Genomic DNA, 18882 nt, shown 5'->3' with positions numbered 1-18882 from the left:
GTACAGCAAGACAGCCTGAAGTCCTGAGATTTGAGATTCTCCCCCCACCCTTTGCAGATGTTGACTTTCATCCCCAGCGCAGGCTGGCCAGAGGGTGCAGTGTGTGGCCCGTCTGTGTCCTTGGCAGGCTCTCCTGTGTGAGCCACAGAGCCTTTCTCTCAGGGACCTGTGGTGTGGGTGCGTGTGCGAGCACTGGGCTCGTGGAGCTGGAGGACGCGGCTCCTTCCTGCAGTGGGGGAACCTGGGGAAGTGCCTGGGCTGGCCTGCTGCCTCCAGCAAGGGCTCTCCCTTCGCCACCCGTACTCGGGCCTGTGCGCCTTCAGTGGGCGGGGCAGCAGCAGTGGGAGGGCACCGCGTGGCCGGCTCCTGCTGGGGCACGTGCGCGTGGCTCTGTCTGGGGTGACCCGGCTGCCGCACCCCACCTTCAGAGCTCATCAGATGTGGGGTCCCGGTCCTGCGGCTGCCTTCTCGCCAGAGCGATGAGACGAAGACAACTGTAAAGACAGTCTTGCTGCTTGGGTTGGGGGCAGGGGGTCTTCCGGAGGAGGCCAGCGCTGCTGGAGAGGGGCCAGGCTGACCGCTGACCAGGGATGGGCTGAGGGTTTGGCAACTATCCATTCGTCTTGGGCACTACTCCAGAAGATGTTTCTGCTTGTGCACAATCGCCCTGGCCTTGAGGTTTGCAGGCTGACGGGAGTTGCCGAGTCCCTTCTCTCATTGACACGCTCGTCTTGCACAGAAGTCTCGGCCCTGTGGCTTGGTGTGGGCCTTAGGCTAGGTCAAAAGTACATGGTGGAGTGGATGGAACGCCAGCTCCCCGGGCAGGTGGCCCCTGTTGTCTTTTGTCTGGGACAGACCAACAGGTCCACACGCAGAGCCGAGCGGCGTCTGGCATGGGGTGGGCGGCCCAGGGCACAGGTCCCGTGTGCCGTCGGCGGTGCCCAGCCTTTCGCCCCACATTCTTCGCCTCGGGCATGTGCGGCTCCAGTGGGTAGGTGGAGCTCTCAGGCACAGTTCTGCCCTTGCCACCCACAGGGCAGAGCTGCTGCCTACTGCAAAGCTAGTGGGAAACTTAATGGCATACACTAAAGCTGTGGCAGCTCGGGCAGGGGGAATGTCCACCGAGCTTTTAGTCGGCAGCAGGTGAAGGCCCAGAGTTGACTTGCTGTTTGTCCCCTCCGGGGTGCATCAGCCGGTGGTGGGGGCACCACAGCGCTGCTCCAGTGGAAAGTGTCTCTTCCCCTCCATTGGGCGTCCTTCATCCGAGCTGCCCATCCGCCCCACTTCCTCGCTCCGTGGCCATCCTGGTCTGTCTCCTACACCATTCAGGGTTGCCGAGACATTTATGGCAGATCAGCCTTTTCACAAATTGCCTCGGAGCCCAAACATCTCTAAGGTGAGAATTTGAGCCCTGCATGTACCGTTTCCTGGGAAGACAGGCCACGCAGTCTCCGCCTCTCCTTCCCCGGGAGGCTGTGTCTTCACTGGCTGCAGTGACCGCCCTTCCCAGGTGGTGGATGAATCGTGGCACCTGGGGAGGTCCGGGACGGTGAACACAGGAGGCCGCTCCACAGAAAGCCATGGACACGGTGACCACTGCCGGCCTGTGACACTGCCGTGCAAGGCCAGAATCAAGGGCTCAAGAGTGGACCCTGTGGAGGTGTGTGTGGACGTGCCATGTGTTCATGCATGTGTGTGTACATGGGTGTGTTCATGTGTGTGGAGTGTGGGACGTCAGTGTGTCCTGTGGACATGTGTGTCATGTGTGTGTGCATTCCCGTGGGCTGTATGGTGTGACGGTAGTGTGTGTGCAGTTGTGCGTGTGGGTGCATGTGTGGTGTGGGTGTGAGCTGTGTGTGTGATGCAGGTGTGATGGGAGCACACCTGTGTGCGGCGCCCGATGCCACTGTGGGCGAGCGTGTGGGGTGGCGATGGAGCTGTGCCGGCATCGACCCTGGCCGTGGCCCTCGGCTGCCGGGTCTTGTCCAGTCTGCCCCGTGCTGTGGTGGGTGCAGCTCCCTTCCTCCCGGGGCTGCCATGCATGCCCTGCAGAGGCATGCCGGTCCCTGGCACTGCCCTCCCTCCTCCTCCTGCTCCTCCCCCTCCTCCACTAGTCCTTGGCACTGCCCTCCCTCCTGCTCCTCCCCCTGCTCCTCCCCCTGCTCCTCCCCCTCCCCCTCCTCCTCCCCCTCCCCCTCCCCCTCCTCCTCCCCCTCCCCCTCCTCCACTAGTCCTTGGCACTGCCCTCCCTCCTGCTCCTCCCCCTCCTCCTCCCCCTCCTCCTCCCCCTCCTCCTCCCCCTCCCCCTCCTCCACTAGTCCTTGGCACTGCCCTTCTCCCCCAAGGGCTGTTTCCACATCAAGCCCAGAGGCGGGGCCTGCAGTCCGTACCCAGGCAAGATGGAGTTGTGCGGTGTGGGTATGAAAGGCCCCTTTGTCCTGGGGCTGTGGACGTGGTGGCCTGGCACTGTTGCTCCCATCATTTTCCAGGGTGGGGGACAGGGTGAGCCGTGCTCCCTCAAAGAGACAAAGGACTGTGTGTGCCCTGAGCTGGCCTCGCGTCCCCTGAGGGCTGGTCCCCCGGGAACGCTCGGGCAGGGGTGGGACAAGGCGGGGCAAGTGCTTCCCTGTGCCTGTGTGTGCCAGACATGCCCACAGCAGGGCCTGCCTGTGTAATACACGCGTGTCACCATGCAGTGCACCGCTCACCAGTGTGTGTTACACATGCACAATGTGTGGAACCGTGTGTTGTACACACACAAGTGCATTTGTACACGCATAGTGTACCACGTCTGCACATGTGAACCTATTGAGGTATGCTGTGAGTGTGCACATGGAGAGCAAGTGTCCAGCGCACACGAGTGTGAGGTGTGTACGTGTGAGTGCATCCTGGGCTTGCACATGTTGTCACGTGGTGCCGCCAGGCTGCGGTGGTGCTGCGTGAGCCACGCTCTTCCCTTTTCCCTGACCTGTGATGTTGGAGCCCGGAGCTCACGTCTCCTCTTTCTGATCCCCAATGCTGTGTTCCTGGGGTTGCGTCAGGTTCCAGGCTCTCCCCAGGGACAGCATGGCTGTGTGCTTTGTCCTCGTCTTCCTTGCTCTCAGAGCCGAGTGTGTGAGGGGGGAGCAGAGTGTGGGCTCCCGTGCCCCTGTGCCTCTGCGGGAAGTGGCATGGACCTCGATAGGTCTGGCACTCGTGGACAGGACAGAAGAGACCCTCCAGTCTTGCAAGCTGGAGTCACAGGTCCATCTCTAGCCTCAGGAGTCAGCCTGCTCGGGAGGCCCCGCTCCTGGGTCTGCCGGGGTCTGCAGTGTGGATGAGGCATGCTGGCGGTAGAGTGTGCCATTTCCTACTGCGCCAAACCAGCGCTGAGCGGTTGGCTTCGTCCCAACCTGTGTGCGGCCATGTGGGTACCTACAAACCCCTCCTTGTGCCCTTTCCTGACAGGTCAGAGAGCAAGCCGCCACCCCTTGGGGCAGGGCTGTGGCCACTGGCCTGCGGACGTGCCCCCTGCATCTTGGTTACCATGGCTGGTCAGTGACGCCTGCCTCTCAGAGCGAGCCCCTAGCCGGAGAGCACTGTTCTCCACAGCATCCGGGAGTCCAGGTGAGCAGCCCGCTGACCACCCTCTCTCCTCTCCCCGCAGCGCGGATCATCAAGACGAAGCAGTGGTGTGACATGCTCCCCTGCTTGGAGGGGGAGGGCTGCGACCTGCTCATCAACCGGTCCGGCTGGACGTGCACACTGCCCGGTGGGCGGATAAAGACCACCACGGTGAGTGGCCCCTTCCTTCCTGGGGTGGCTGGGGAGGGTGAGCTGCGTCCTCGGAGCCCGCCCCCAGGCAGCTGTGGCAGGTCTGCGGCCCTTTGCCGCCAACCTTGTCTTCCTGCGTCACCTGGAGCTACGTTCCCGAAAGCCTGTCTTCAGAGATGCACGGGACTGAGTGAGCATTGGCGCTCTGGTTGCTTTTTTGGGCCATTCTTGGAGATTCCTTTTCTGAAAGACATTTCTAGACTCATGCCCTGGCCAATGCAGGCAAGTGTCCCTTCAGTGGCCGGGAATGGCTATCATCATTACCCTTGCCAAACTCCTCTGCGTCCTGACACGATCCTGAGAACAGCCCCGGCGTGCCGGCCGCCCCCTCCCTGCCTCAGAACCAGCTCTGTACACCCGCCTTGGTTTCTGCCGAGCCCACTGGAGTGCCAAGTTGAGCTGTTAGCAAGGCTGTGTCAGGGCTGGCCGTGGACAGAAGGTGGCCCAGGCTGGACACAGCCCTGCTGTGCAAGAGAGGATTGGGACACCGTGGGGCAGCCACTCCCCAAGGCAGACCAGAGCTATGTGGGACGGCCTTGATTCAACCCGACAGGGAGGCTTCTGGAATCAGCAGGGAGATGCAGGCAGCACTCACACCTGCCTCACACACACACTGCAGAGCACTCACACCAGGCTCACACCAGACACTGCAGAGCACTCACACCAGGCTCACACCAGACACTGCAGAGCACTCACACTAGGCTCACACCAGACACTGCAGAGCCCTCACACCAGGCTCACACCAGATACTGCAGAGCACTCACACCATGTACTGCAGAGCACTCACACCTGCCTCACACCATGTACTGCAGAGCACTCACACCTGCCTCACACCATGTACTGCAGAGCACTCACACCTGCCTCACACCATGTACTGCAGAGCACTCACACCTGCCTCACACCATGTACTGCAGAGCACTCACGCCTGCCTCACACCATGTACTGCAGAGCACTCACACCTGTCTCACACCATGTACTGCAGACCACTCATGCCTGCCTCACACCATGTACTGCAGAGCACTCACACCTGCCTCACACCACATACTGCAGAGCACTCACACCTGCCTCACACCATGTACTGCAGAGCACTCACACCTGCCTCACACCATGTACTGCAGAGCACTCACACCTGCCTCACACCATGTACTGCAGAGCACTCACACCACACACTGCAGTGCACTCACCCCTGCCTCACACCACACTGCAGAGCACTCACACCACGCACTGCAGAGCACTCACGCCTGCCTCACACCACGCACTGCAGAGGTACTTTGTGCATTTGGTTTGTGCACCACCACGTCTGACTGGTTTCTCGTCCCTGCTTTAGCCCCAGAGAGACCTCGCCAGCCATACCTCCACGTGTGGGTCAGTCTTCGTCTCTCAGCACAGGCTCACTGTTACGAGATCTGTGGGCCCTGGTTTTGGAGTATAAATAAGGTCATCAGGCAAGCCCCCCCCCATGCACGGGACCCACCCTGAGAAGCACCCTCCCCCAGCATGCCAGGCCACAAAGAGACCCCACCAGCCGGCTCCACATCCTCAGGGCTGATCAAGTCTAGATGGGTGGGTAGGGGGCGTTGCTGGACCTCAGGCAGGGCTCTGCACTCCATCCTCATGTGCACAGTGCTCCCCTAGAGGGTCTCTGGAGGCCTCGGGGAGGAATGGCAGGGTCTCAGCCTCCACTGGAATCCCCAGCCCAAGGTGGCCTGTTTGCAGCTGTCTAAAACCGTCTGTTGATCTCTTGAGCCGGCCACCATCACGTTGGAACTTGATTGCATCACTTTGAAGTGAATTAGTGTCCCGGAGTTTCACCTGTTGCCGTAAATTGGCCTTTGGAGATGATGGTGTTCTTACCAACAGACTTAAGAGCCCGGCAATCACTTGGTATCTGAGGGTTCTTTTCCAGTGCTCCATCCCGAGGTTAGGCCCCCTGCCCCCTGCTGGGGTACAGCCATGCCCCCCAGTGCCCGCACACCTCCGCGCGCCCTCACAGTAGAGGCTGTTGAAGGAGAGGCTCCGGGCATCCCTGCCTCTCTCAGGGCCTGCATAACTATGTGTGATAAATGGATTAATTGATTAACCAAACCCTGACCCCAGGCTCATGCTGATGTTTGTATTTCCAAGATCAGGTCTTTGCACAGAGCGGGTCAGCACCCCATTAGTGGGTCGCAAAATTAATTTAGTGGCTCATGATCAGCATTGAGAAGAAAGGAGAAGACACGGAATAAAATTACTAGAGTGCTTCCCAGGTCACAGGGTGAGCGCCATTTAATGAAACACACACACATGCACATGCACGCACATACATGCATCTGCACACAGATACACATTTGCATTACATGGGTGCACACATACACTTATGTGCACATTCATACACAGGCATGTACGCACACTAGCGTGTGGATATATGTGTCACTGTGTGTCCCATGGAACGTGAGGAGTCCATGGGGACCTTTAGGAAAACAGTGGGACTCTCTCCTGGGCTGCTGTGGCACTGTATCCAGCTGTCTGCACAGGTCAGTTTGGTCCCGGTGGACATGATAGGTCCAGCAGCAGGTCCTGGTACACACCCGAGTGTGAACCCTGCTTCCTGGAGGCGGTCGGTCTCCATCTCTCCCTCAGCCCCTCGGCTCCCCCTGGCTGCCATCAGCCCTGGATCAGAGCACACAGGACAGGGAGGGCCAGGCAGGAACTTCCAGGTAGGAACTCCAGCCCCACAGCTGTCCCAGAAGAGATCTCTGTGCAGATGCTCACCAGCTGGGTCTGTGTACTCCATGCATTCTGAGTGTCTTTCAGAAATATTCTAATCAGTGTTTGCACATTTCTGTAATGTTTATGGATTGTAAGATGTTCATCTATGAGCCATACCATCTCCTAAGTCAGAATACATCAGCTGGATTGGAATCCATTTTTCAATTAACTATTAAGCACCACATTTTAATCCCGTCTGCTGGGATGCATAGTCATGGGGCGGGGGGCAAGTGGAAGATTCCTGGAGCCTGTAGAGAGTTGGAGCCAGAGCTCTGTGGAAGCTCCTGACACTGCAAACGTTTTCCCTGGGAGCAGATCGCAGGCCTGCCAGACACCAGCTGTTCTGATAAATGGTCCAACTTACTCCCAGCATGCAGTGTGCTGTGTTGGGCCACCCCAGGGCCCCCATTAGACCTGGTGCTTGGAAGGATGGCCAGGTCTGATGCACACCTGGAAGCCCAGCCAAGAGTGGTCTGACTTGCTGCCTCTCCTCCCATTGTGCCTCGAACTGGCTGCAGACTTGGGCCGGGCAGTCTGCGTCCCCACCTGCCGGGGGGCGCCCTGGGATCTGAGGTACTGAACAGTGATCACAGGACAGGACGGCACTGCTGCAGAGAGGCTAGCCTGTTGGCTTGCTACGTGGTCCAGCACCTGGAGCCGGGACCGCAGCTTCCCCCGAGCTCGGGGACGCGAACTTGGAGACCTGAGCTCGGAGATGAGCAGGGTTGGTCCCAGGAAAGCAGAGAGAGCTGGGCCATGGGGCCTCCGCATCCTCCAGTCCTGTGGTCCAAGGGCCGTACCATAGCAGATCCACGCACAGAGAGATGGTCGAGTCTCCCACTGATGAGGAGCCACTGAGCACCTCTGAGCCCAGCCCTCAGCCCTCAGTCCAGGCAGCCGGGGACCCCACATGCTCAAAGAGGCGCGTGCGGAAGGCCAGGACACACCTGGCCGCACAGGAGAGCCATGTGTCAGAGCTGCCCTTGAGGAGACAGTGGGCACTTGCTGTGAGCCTGGTACGAAGGATCGAACCGCCAAGGTGCCCTCATCTGCCTTCTGGAAGCCCCAGCAAGGTGAGGGGGACGCGAGCAACTGGCAGCCAGAGAGCAGACCCCAGCCAGACGGACGGGCAGAGTGGGAGTGGGTGCCCGAGACTCTGAGGAAAGCTGGCCCTGGACAGCGGGAGTGTGGGCCCTGCTTGGGACGCAGGAGGTGGCTTCCCAATGTGAGTCTGGTCCGTGCTCTCATTCTCCCGTGTGAACCCCTGCGTGCTCAGGACCCCACGCAGGGCTCCAGGAGCTCAACTTGCACAGCTCGGGACCACACAGCACCAACACAGCCTGGACGGAACTTCTAGAAAGCAGATGAAGTGAACAGGCACCTTGGGAGGGACCCCCGCTGCGGTCAGCAGGCGCGGCTGGGAGAGGCTGGCTGCCCTCTGAATCCTCTTCCTTGGGAGCCCTGTGGCTGCCGCTGCCCAACACGGTCTCACAGCGAGGGTGTCCTCATGGTGCCGGGGGCTGAAGTCCGACATCGGGTCAGTGCTGTCTGCCTTTGGAGGCTCCAGGGGAGGGCAGGGGTCCACCTCCTGTCCCAGCCGCAGTGGCTCCTCGTGTCTCTGGCGTGTGGGCACATCGCCCCTCCGACTCCATCTCCACCTGTGCCCTGGATGTCAGGCCTTCCTCTTCTTCCTCTTGCCCCAGCTGCTGGATTTGGAGCCCACTGTAACCCTGAGCATTTCCGTCTCCACACGCCTGCCACGTCTGGAAGGACTCTTTCCAGGATGGGGGTTCTGAGCTTGTGTGTGGATGTGAGCCTCAGGAGGCACCGGGTCACCCACGTCAAAGCCCGTGGACATTTTGAGCCTCGCTCCAGGGGCCTTGGTGAAGCCCCCTCCCCCTCTCCCCCAGGCTCACGGTGCCACGGATCCCCCTTTGAGGAGAAGCACAAAACAAAAGGAACCAGAATTCAGAGGCAACCTAAATAATAGACATAGTACAGGAGGAAGCAACACAAACACACCAACAAATCGCTGCCACAGCTCCCGGTGAGATGGGGAAGTGCATCCAGGAGGCAGGCAGGGGATGAAGAGACCTGCGGAGTCGCGGGCCTCTGTTCCTCCCAGCGGAGGGGCCTCAGCTGGCCTCCCTGACATGCCCGGCCAGTTGCCAGGAGTGATTGTCACCTGAATGGAACTTAGGTCCCAGGACACTGCTCTGGGACCTGTTACCCTACGCCTGCCATGCTGGAGAGCCCCCCTCCCTCCCACCTCCAGGACCCACTAGAACAGAGAGGAGAAGCCCGCACCTGCCAGTTTGCCCTGCCAACCAGGTCATTCCAGCTTGGCCCAGGCATCCAGGATCTAGGGTCTCCTCTAGCTGTCCCCAAGTCCTGACATACGGACAGACAGATGTCCCTGGCATGAAGCAATTCTGCTGTTATGTGGATGTAGCCTGAAAAGGGGAGGGGAGGCTGCTGGATGGAGGAGCTACCGAACGAAGCTCACAGAGGACAAGGTTGCTCTTCCGGAAATCATGTGTGCATGGCGTGTGTGCACGTCAGATACCGCTGCGAGTGTGTGCAGATAACAGCAGAATTCATTTAAAATCCAGCAGGTATTTGAAATGTGAAATTGAAGAAATTCGTCAGAAAGCCAGGGGGCAGTTGTTGTTGTTTGTTTAAAGAAATGGGAAATAGAAGAGAAAAAAATAGATAGGTAATTAGAAGGTAAATCCAGAAAAAATTATCCCCAGTGAGAGGAAAACAAAGGAGAAAGGATGGAAGGTGTGTCTTTGCAATCATGCTGAGAACTCGGACTTGGGCTTTCCGTGGGAGCCTCCACCACAGCCCAGGAAGTGGCTGAACTCAGCTCCAGCCAGAGCCATCTGCAGGAGATTGCAGGCCACCAGGATGGAACAAGATCTAAAGTATCAGGGGAAAAAATAGGTCACACACAGCAATGTGGACGCCAGCTCAGCTGCTTCCAGGGAGTTCCCCGGGCTGGGACTGCGCAGCCAGGTGCTCCGGCTCAGGTATTCAGCCTCGGGCGCTTCAAGCCCAGGTGTCCCTGGCTCAGTGCTCCCGTGCCCGAGGACATCTCCTGACCTGGAATTCCATGGCCCCTGGAATGCCCCATTGGGGGGGGTGTAGGGAGAACAGGCCTCCCCCGGGGAGGCCCCAGGACCGCCCTCCCCCTCCCTCGACAGCCAGTGTATTCCAGGCGCCCCGTGGGCCTGCCCAGCTGCTGCCCCCAGGAGGCTGGGAGGCACAGTTCTGCTCCCATGGAGTGTAGAGTCCATTAGATGCACCCAGAGCCAGCTGTGAGTCTTGCCGCCAGCCCTCATCTCTGTTCTCAAATGAAGGCTCTGGGCAGTAGAAGCCTTTATTACAGCCTGAGTCCCAGCTGCAGCTCCAAGTCTCATTCCGAAAACTAATAAGAGATAACCTATTCTGGACCGAGTGAGGGGAGGGGCTTCTGACCAGAGGCCCCTCCCCCACATCCCAGGTTCCCCTGCTTCTCCTCCCCACAGCACTGGGCTACAAACAGGCATGCTGCACAGGGGTGGGTGGGGAGTACTGCCCCTTGCCCCTGAGCACCTGCACCAGCCGTGAGACCCTCCACACTGCTCCCGCTGTGATGTCTGAGTCTGGCTCCATTGTCCCGAGCTGGCCCCTGGCTCCCCAGGTACACAGGCCCCCAGGAGCTATCTGCCAAGGACAGAGGACACGTTTCGCCTATGTTAAGCCTGAGGAATGGAAAGAGGATGTTTCTCTCCCAGCCCCTGGCTGGGTACCTGGCATGCCCCTGGGGCAGTGGCCTCCAGGAAGGCTGGCCCAGAGGGGCGGGGCCTGGGGAAGATCGGCAAGGAAACGGAGGCTCTAGAGACCCATCAGAGCCAGAGGGAGGTGCACTGTGAGGTCTGCCTAAGGCGGCCCTGTGCTATGCCACAAGCCAGCCCAGGACAGTGGCCCCGGGGAGCCTGGCCATGTGACCCAGTGAGCCATCCACCAAGCAGGGTGGGTAACAGTTCTGCCTTCAGAGGACAAGGAGGTGGCGGCTGGAGATTTTGAGTCCCACATGGGACTCAGATGAGCCCCTGTAGACAGAGGTCTGCCTGCATCCCTGGCTCCAGTGCCAGGGCCCAGTGCTGGGGGGAGGAGGGGGTGTTGCCTGCTAAACTGAGGCAGAGCTTCCTGTGGGCACACACTGGAGGGTAGTAGTGGCCACTTAGAGGCTACCATCCGGTCCCCCTGTGCCGGAGCCCAGGCGCTGGACAGAGGGCAACCGAGGCGGAAGCTGCGTGCAGGGAGACGGGCTGGTAGAGGCCAGGAAGCGGGAGACTGCCTTCCTGAAGGAGCCTAGTAGAGCAGGAGCAGGAGTGGGGAGACACAGCCCCCTTCTCACCGTGGTGGGAGGGAGCCGGCCCGGATGGCTCAGCACCTCACATCGATCTGGATCGGGATTCTGCCTGGACGTGGAACGTGATGTCCCCCACAAGGACAAAGCCAGCTGAGGATTAAAAGGCGGCCGAGAGACGGAGACGGGCAGGGGCGTTCAGCCCCCAGAAACCCAGCACCTGCACCCTCACTAATCTCCGTTCGCACAAACAATGAAAAACACCAAGCCATTACTTGGATCCCTGTCTGCAATCCATTCTGTGTTCTTTTGAATCACCGCTATTCATCACCGCTGTAATAGCCGGACGTTTTAATAGATTCCGTGTGTAAACAAAAACGTATATGGCAGAGCCGCATCAACTCGTGTAGTAAGCTGTGACATTCTTCATTTTCCCCACAGAATTGAGCCCAGAAACAAAGATTGGTTTGACCAAGCCCTCGTTATTTCTGTCGCTACTTCTTTTTGTGTTGTTTTTTTTTTAATAATAGGAGATATTACACGCGGCCGCTATTTACTGTAATTGTGCTGCATTAGTCTCAATTTTCCTTAAAGCAGTTGTTCTTGGAATCATTTTAAATACGTAAATGGCAAATGGTGGAAATTGGACCGAGCCCTCGCAGTGGGGAATGGTGGACAGAGCCAGGAGGACATGGAGCGAGCCCAGCACCAGGGGAGGGAGTGCGGCGCCCATGCACCTGCGGGACAGGCTCCTGTGTGGAGTGTCAGAATGACTGAAGGTGGGGTGCTCCGAGAGTGGAGCCTGGAATGTTCACTCCCGGGTCCTGCACTCAGAGCCGAGTCCCAGGGGAGGCCCTTTCCCCTTCCCCTGGCACGTTCTGGTGGCTAGAGTGAGTGACTCTTGCCCACAGAGCTAGGGGACCCTCAAGGATCTCTAGAAGGGGACCTTTCTTGGTGCCCAGCGGGCTGGCTAGAAAGCCCCTGGGTTGGTGGTTCTGAGAATGGAGATCCCAAGTGTTAGCTGGGAAGAAGGGATGAGCTTGGTCTGCCTGCTGGGGATGCTGCCCGCTGCCGCTGTGCCTTGGTACAGCCAGAAGAGCACTTCTGCGCCTCCTTCGGCACAGGGGAGCCAGTGACCTCACCAGGAGAGGCCGGACTGCATCTCCAGCAGAGACAACTTCCTGTTAGCCCCAACCTCCTGGGAGTTCTGAGGATGGCCTGGTTTTGCATTAGTGATGCAAACTGACCAGAGGGTGCGGTACAAGTCGCTATTGGCCCCAGGGCTCTGGGCGTGTTTCTAAACTGCAGCACACGGCCTGGGCTGCTCATGGAAGGCAGCCCACAAACCTCTAGAAATCTGCCATGGAGCCCGCATGGTAGCCTCTGGAGACACCCCCTGGGCAGAGCCCAGGGTGGGAACCTCTGGCAGGTCCCTGCACACAGTGGAGTCAAGATCCCCAAGTGCATGGAGTGAGTCCCACACCAGGACCCAGGAGAGCCAGGTGTAGATCTGACTGACAGTTGTGGGTCTGACTGACAAGTGTAGATCTGACTAACAGGTGTAGATCTGACTGACAGGTGTGGATCTGACTGACAGGTGTGGGTCTGACTACAGGTGTGGGTCTGGCTGACAGGTGAGGGCCTGACAGGTGTGAGTCTGGCTGACAGGTGTGGATCTGGCTGATTGGTATGGGTCTGACTGACAGGTGTAGGACTGGCTGACAGGTGTGAGACTGACTGGTGTAGGTCTGACAAGTGTAGATCTGACAGGTGTGGGTCTGACTGAAAGGTGTGAATCTGACAGGTGTGGGTCTGGCTGACAGATGTGAGTCTGACTGACAGGTGTGGGTCTGGCTGACAGATGTGGATCTGACTACAGGTGTGGGTCTGGCTGACAGGTGAGGGACTGACAGGTGTGAGTCTGGCTGACAGGTGTGGATCTGGCTGACAGGTCTGAGTCTGGCTGACGGGTGTGGGACTGGCTGACAGGTGTGAGTCTGGCTGACAGGTGTGGGTCTGGCTGACAGGTGTGGGTCTGACAATTATGGATCTGACTGACAGGTGTGGGTCTGTAACTCACCAGGTGCTGAGTTCCATCTTGCTGTGTGATTCTGGCAGAGAGCTCGGGGTGCTTTCTCCTTTTGTCAGTGGCCCCCAAGACAGAAGCTCAGCTCTTGGCTGTCCTGGGGGCATCAGGTCGTGCTGGGTAGGAGGGAGAGCCACGCGCACATGGGGCTCCTTCCTCACGCCCCTGTGCCACGCAGCCCTGCTCTGGCTCTTGTGTGCTTTGGCTCTGATCGGGGCTTCTTTGCGTGGTCATGCCAGGCAGCTTGAGCTGCTTGCAGGACTCATAGACTCCCAGTGCCTGACGCTTACAGGGATGAGGACCGGGCAGGGGGGATCGAGGCCCCTCCTCCCTGAGACCATGGCCACCCACTGGGGGGGGGCAGGCTTCCCACAGAGGGGAGGGAGGAGAGGTCAGCACCTCACCTGAGCTGGCCGAGCAGTGGCCAAAGGGCTTCTGCATCCCCTCGCTGGCCTCACCCTCTGGTTTGAAATAAGAACAGCTGCCAGGAGAGAGGAGAGCGGTTCCCAGGGATCCCCTGGTGCTCCCCCCACGCCGCAGCAGGCCCCCACCTTGATGTCTACCCCCACCCTTACAGACAGTGGCTAGGACCCCAGGCCGCCAGAGGGAAAGTGCTGTGGAGGGTCCACTTCTGCAGCCATGGAGGTGGGCCCCGGTGAGCTTCGCTGGGAGAGGCGTCGTCAGCAGGAAGAGCCTGCAGAGAAGGGCTCTCACCCTGACGGCCCTCATCCTTCAGTTCTGTTCTCCCACTCGTAAACTCCTGGCTTAGACGGAAACCTAACTTCCCAGCTGGGCCAGAGCCCATGCTGGGACCACTCCGCAGGCAGGGGTCTGTGGGCCTGTCTCTGTCTCCCAGGCCTGCTGCAGGCGGCAGGACCCTGCGAGGTCCGGAAGGAATCATGGCTGCCCAGTCTTGGCAGGCCAGCTCTGTCTGGCTTCTATGTGGTTAAGAGATATCGAAAATTGAAACTCAGACCCGAGCAGACCAGGGAAAGGAGCAAATCCGAGGAGAGGAGGGCATTCTGCAGTAGGGGAAGGCCAGCGTGGCCTTTGGAAATGCTGCTTGTGCACCACACAGCCCCACAAGGCAGAGACAGACATGCTGGAGTAGGACCCAGACCACAAGCATAACAGGCTACACTGAAGCTAGACCTCCAGTGATTTTTTTGGGAGAAGTACAAGGCAAGTGCAAAGCTACCAAAAGCATCAGGGTGGAATTCAGATGTGTCCTGGAAGCTACAAATAACGGAAACTTCACTGCAGAAAGTTGAAACAGTGCTGAGGGACCAGTCTTAAACCAAGAGCTAATTCACAGAAAACAACCAAGAAATGGAACTGAGGGAGAGAAGAGAAGGCAGTGGGTACAGAGGGTGACACCGTACCATGTGGATCCCTGGGAGAAAACCATGCATGGGAGCAAGAAGGAAAGGGGTGGGCATATGGCCAAACAGTGTAAAAAGAAATTTCTGAGGCCCTGGAGCTGAGGGAGAGCTCTGTCTAGAAGCAAGAGAGCCATCCTACAGCCAATGAGCACACAGTGGCATCTATGCATTTAAAGGATAAAGAAACTTCTGTAACAACTGTTCTGGTGAAGAATAAATATAGGAGAAAGTTGGGTGCTGGTGGCTCATGTCTGTCCATCATCCTAGCTACTCAGGAGGTTGAGATATTAGGATTGTGGTTCAAAAATCAGTCCAGGCAGAAAAGTCCATGAGACTCTTACCTCCAATGAAGCACCAAAAGTGCTAGAAGTAGAGCTGTGGCTTAAGTAGTAAAACACTATCCTTGAGCTTTTTAAAAAAGCTCAGGGACAGCGCCCAGGTCCTGAGTTCAAGCCCCAGTACTGGGGCTTGCACACATACATGCACAGACACAAGAAAAAAAGAAAAAGAAAAACTGACAAATGGTGGGTCTTCCTTGTTTCCTGATGGGGGGACAGCCCAGGCAGGTGGTAGTGCCTGGCTGGTGTTCATAAGAACCAACGTGGATCCCAGGATCATTCCAGGCCCGCAGCACGCACGGGGAGACTGGCTTTGTATCTGGTGCAAGTTCAAGAGAGGCTCACCTCCTTCCACAGGCCTGGCCGAATTCCCCAGGGATGAGAAGGGAGGGAGAAGGGGAGCAACTTTAGTGAGTGCCGAGCCGAGTCTAGAGGGGGAGGCTGCTGCACAAACCCAGACTCAGCACCAACTATGTCCTCTGACACCTAGTTCTAGGCACTATTCTCAGAAAACAGAAAACGTCGTGGGGGTCAGTGCCCAACAACCCTCCCAGGGCGCTTCCCTGCCCGGCCACACGGGGCGCTGTCCAGCCCTAGCTGCTTCTCCTGGGGATCACAGGGCTGGCTTGAGCTCATTCCCATTGCCCTTTATCACAGGAGGAAACTGCGCCCTGTCTGTTTCTTGTTCAAAGATCAGACCTCTGTGACAGAGGCAGAACACTTGCCTGGCATTCACAGCTCCAGAGCTCCGTCCCTAGCACCACACCACCCTCCCCCTGAAAACAGTATAAGCAAATATGCGTCCTGTTCCATGTTGCTGTCATCTCAGGCCACCTTGAACTTGGGCACACACACGTCCATGTGCGCCTGGCTGAGTAGCCAGGGTTCTCTGTGATGCAGGGTGGGCCTGGTTATTGGACTGGTGAACTGGTAGGATGATGAAAACTTGGGAGCTGCATCAGATCTGGGAACAAAAGAGGACAGAGACCCAGGACTGTACTGCTGCGTCCTTCCTTGTCAGGGCTGCTTTGAAAAGTTGCTCAGGCAGCCGACCATTCTCGGAGCAGAGGAGCATGGGAGGCTGGAGGTCCACCCGGCTCTGGGGAGCTCAGGATTTCCTTGCTAGATGCCCTGCAGAGGCAGTGTGGTGCAGTGCGGGCAGCATCTCCCCCTCCCGCCCTCTCCTCTGGCCACACAAGCCCTGCCGCCCGGCAGGGACGTGCTGTGGTTGGTATAGGAGTCAGGAAACAAGGCCAACTTGTCACCAAAGCCAACGTGTCCTGTCACCCCCACGCCCAGCCTGGGGAAGGGATCATGCTTCACCTGCCTGTGGCCCACAGGCTTTTGTCCAGAGGAAGCGGCCTACCTGGGACAGAGAGGGTTCTCCCATAGGATGGAGAGGGCTCCCAGCTTACTGAATCCCCAGGATTCAGTAAGGCCACATCTAGGAGTTACCGCTTGGCTGCAGCGGGTCTGAGAGGCAGCTGGGTGGCTCAGGAGCCGCTCTGCGTGCTGGGGTACCCAGGCTCCTGTGTGAGTGGTTGCCTGGCGCTGTCGTGTAGGATGGTTTTCGAGGTGAGGGCCTGCAAACTCTTCCCTGTGGTGCTAGACACAGGACAACCAAGTTGAACTCCACCCACGCCTGTCTTCAGAGCCCCTAGCCCTGCACGCCAAGCCCACCCTGGCATCCAGGTGGCGCTTTCCCTCCAGAAAGCTTGGCTTGGGAGGGCTTTAGCCCTTTCTTCCTCCCGGGGAGGGGTTGGGGGGGGCGGAGGGGAGGAGAGGAAGCCTGTAAAGGTGGTGAATCTCTCATGAACCATCAGCATTCCAGGGGCTCCAATGAGAAAGGCTAGTGAAGATAAGGTCAGAGAAGCGTGAACACAGAGCTCTTCTGTCTGGGGGCAAGAATCTGCCAAGGCTCCCTAACACCCATTTTTAGTAAAGAGCTTTGTTTGTAAAGGTCAATGAATATTTGAAGAGTGGGTAGATAGATGATGGATGGATGGGTGGGTGGGTGGGTGGGTGGGTATGTAGATGGAGGACGGATAGATGTAGATGTATGGATGGGTGTAGGATTCATGGGCAGGTCTGTCAGCTACACTAAGGCCTTCCTTGGAACTTTCTAGAGCTGCTACATGTGGTTGTGTCCCAGTGTGTCTCACCTTGGAAAGGTGATCACACTCCAGTTTGATTGGTTTGGGGAAGATTTTATTGCTAATGTTCTTTTTGTTTAGAGGGCCTGGCATTGCCAGACCTGGCTGGGCCCGGGCCGGGTGCTGCGCTGTGGTCTGGACCTGCAGTATAAGGGTCCGGTGCTGTGGTCTGGGGCTGGGCCTGCAGTGAGGGTCTGGTGCTGTGCTGTGCTGTGTGGGGCTGGGCCTGCAGTGTGAGGGTCTGGTGCTGTGGTCTGGGGCTGGGCCTGCAGTGTGAGGGTCCAGTGCTGTGCTGTGGTCTGGGGCTGGGCCTGCAGTATGAGGGTCTGGTGCTGTGCTGTCTGGGGCTGGGCCTGCAGTGTGAGGGCCCAGTGCTGTGCTGTGGTCTGGGGCTGGGCCTGCAGTGTGAGGGTCTGGTGCTGTGCTGTGCTGTCTGGGGCTGGGCCTGCAGTGTGAGGGTCCAGTGCTGTGCTGTGGTCTGGGGCTGGGCCTGCAGTATGAGGGTCTGGTGCTGTGCTGTCTGGGGCTGGGCCTGCAGTGTGAGGGCCCAGTGCTGTGCTGTGCTGTCTGGGGCTGGGCCTGCAGTGTGAGGGTCTGGTGCTGTGGTCTGGGGCTGGGCCTGCAGTGTGAGGGCCCAGTGCTGTGCTGTGCTGTCTGGGGCTGGGCCTGCAGTGTGAGGGCCTGGTGCTGTGGTCTGGGGCTGAGCCTGCAGTGTGAGGGTCTGGTGCTGTGCTGTCTGGGGCTGGGCCTGCAGTGTGAGGGTCTGGTGCTGTGGTCTGGGGCTGGGCCTGCAGTGTGAGGGCCCAGTGCTGTGCTGTGGTCTGGGGCTGGGCCTGCAGTGTGAGGGCCCAGTGCTGTGCTGTGCTGTCTGGGGCTGGGCCTGCAGTGTGAGGGTCTGGTGCTGTGCTGTGCTGTCTGGGGCTGGGCCTGCAGTGTGAGGGTCTGGTGCTGTGGTCTGGGGCTGGGCCTGCAGTGGAGGGCCCAGTGCTGTGCTGTGCTGTCTGGGGCTGGGCCTGCAGTGTGAGGGCCTGGTGCTGTGGTCTGGGGCTGAGCCTGCAGTGTGAGGGTCTGGTGCTGTGCTGTCTGGGGCTGGGCCTGCAGTGTGAGGGCCCAGTGCTGTGCTGTGGTCTGGGGCTGGGCCTGCAGTGTGAGGGCCCAGTGCTGTGCTGTCTGGGGCTGGGCCTGCAGTGTGAGGGCCATGGTCAGACCTTGCATCCCTACCCTCTAGAGAGGAGCCTGGGACGGCCCTCATCCCCGAGGTTCCCTGTGTAGAGCCCACCTGTCCTCAGCCCCCTACTGCAGACAGGGAATTGGGCCACCCGCCTGGTCCTTGTGTATGGCAGGCTCGGGAGACAGAGCTGGAGAAGCTTGGCACAGGGTAACAGGAGCAGCTGTTCTGATGAGCCCCTGACCCACACATCTTCCCGTGACCTGACTCAGGGAGGGACCCGCTGACCAGTGAGCGGCCTTGGGGGTCAGTGGCAGGCTGCAGATCCAGTGAGCTTCTGGAGAGGAGGAGGACCCCCAGGTAGGCCACAAGAGTCAAGAGCCCTGACTGGGGACATGGGGGGCCACAGGAGAGGGGCCCTGGCTCACCCGGGGCAGAGGCTCCCTGTGCGTCTGTCTTGTGGAGGGGGCTGGCTAGGGAGGGAGCCGGGGCAGGCCTTGCTCTGGGGAGTCCGCTGGGTGACCGTGGGAAGGGTGGGAGCAGAGTAGGGCGCAGGGTTGGTGCAGCACAGATGCGGGCTTCTAAGAGCCACCTTGTTACTCTTTTCTAGAAAGTACCAAGACAGTTGCTACTGAACAGTCATAAGGAAGCTGCCCCTAGAACGGTTTTAGGGAACAGTGAATTCTTGGTAATTGAACCAATATGTCACTCTTGCAAGCAGAATATTACAAGGAACAGATGTAGATGGTCTCAGCATCTGCTCTGAGTAAGCCTCCAGACACCCCTATCCTGTCTACTCACCTCCCTAGCAAGTCGCCTTCTAGAGGGTTCTGT

General features: G+C 58.8%; 1 protein-coding gene across 2 annotated transcripts in view; it reads left to right on the top strand.

Annotated features, from left to right (window-relative positions):
- Positions 1-18882, top strand: part of Tafa5 (TAFA chemokine like family member 5) — a 165395-nt gene that overhangs the window by 143345 nt on the left and 3168 nt on the right. For both annotated transcript variants that reach the window (XM_069999813.1, XM_069999814.1), the window contains exon 3: positions 3647-3774. In XM_069999813.1, the coding sequence (XP_069855914.1) occupies positions 3647-3774 (128 nt within the window). The remainder of the gene's footprint in view (positions 1-3646; positions 3775-18882) is intronic.

This window comes from Dipodomys merriami, unplaced genomic scaffold (assembly GCF_024711535.1).
Source record: "Dipodomys merriami isolate MVZ:Mamm:240054 unplaced genomic scaffold, mDipMer1.0.p SCAF_55, whole genome shotgun sequence".
In the NCBI taxonomy this organism is placed as follows: domain Eukaryota; kingdom Metazoa; phylum Chordata; class Mammalia; order Rodentia; family Heteromyidae; genus Dipodomys; species Dipodomys merriami.
Note: the sequence above shows the minus strand (reverse complement) of the source record. Positions and strands in the feature narration are given on the sequence as shown.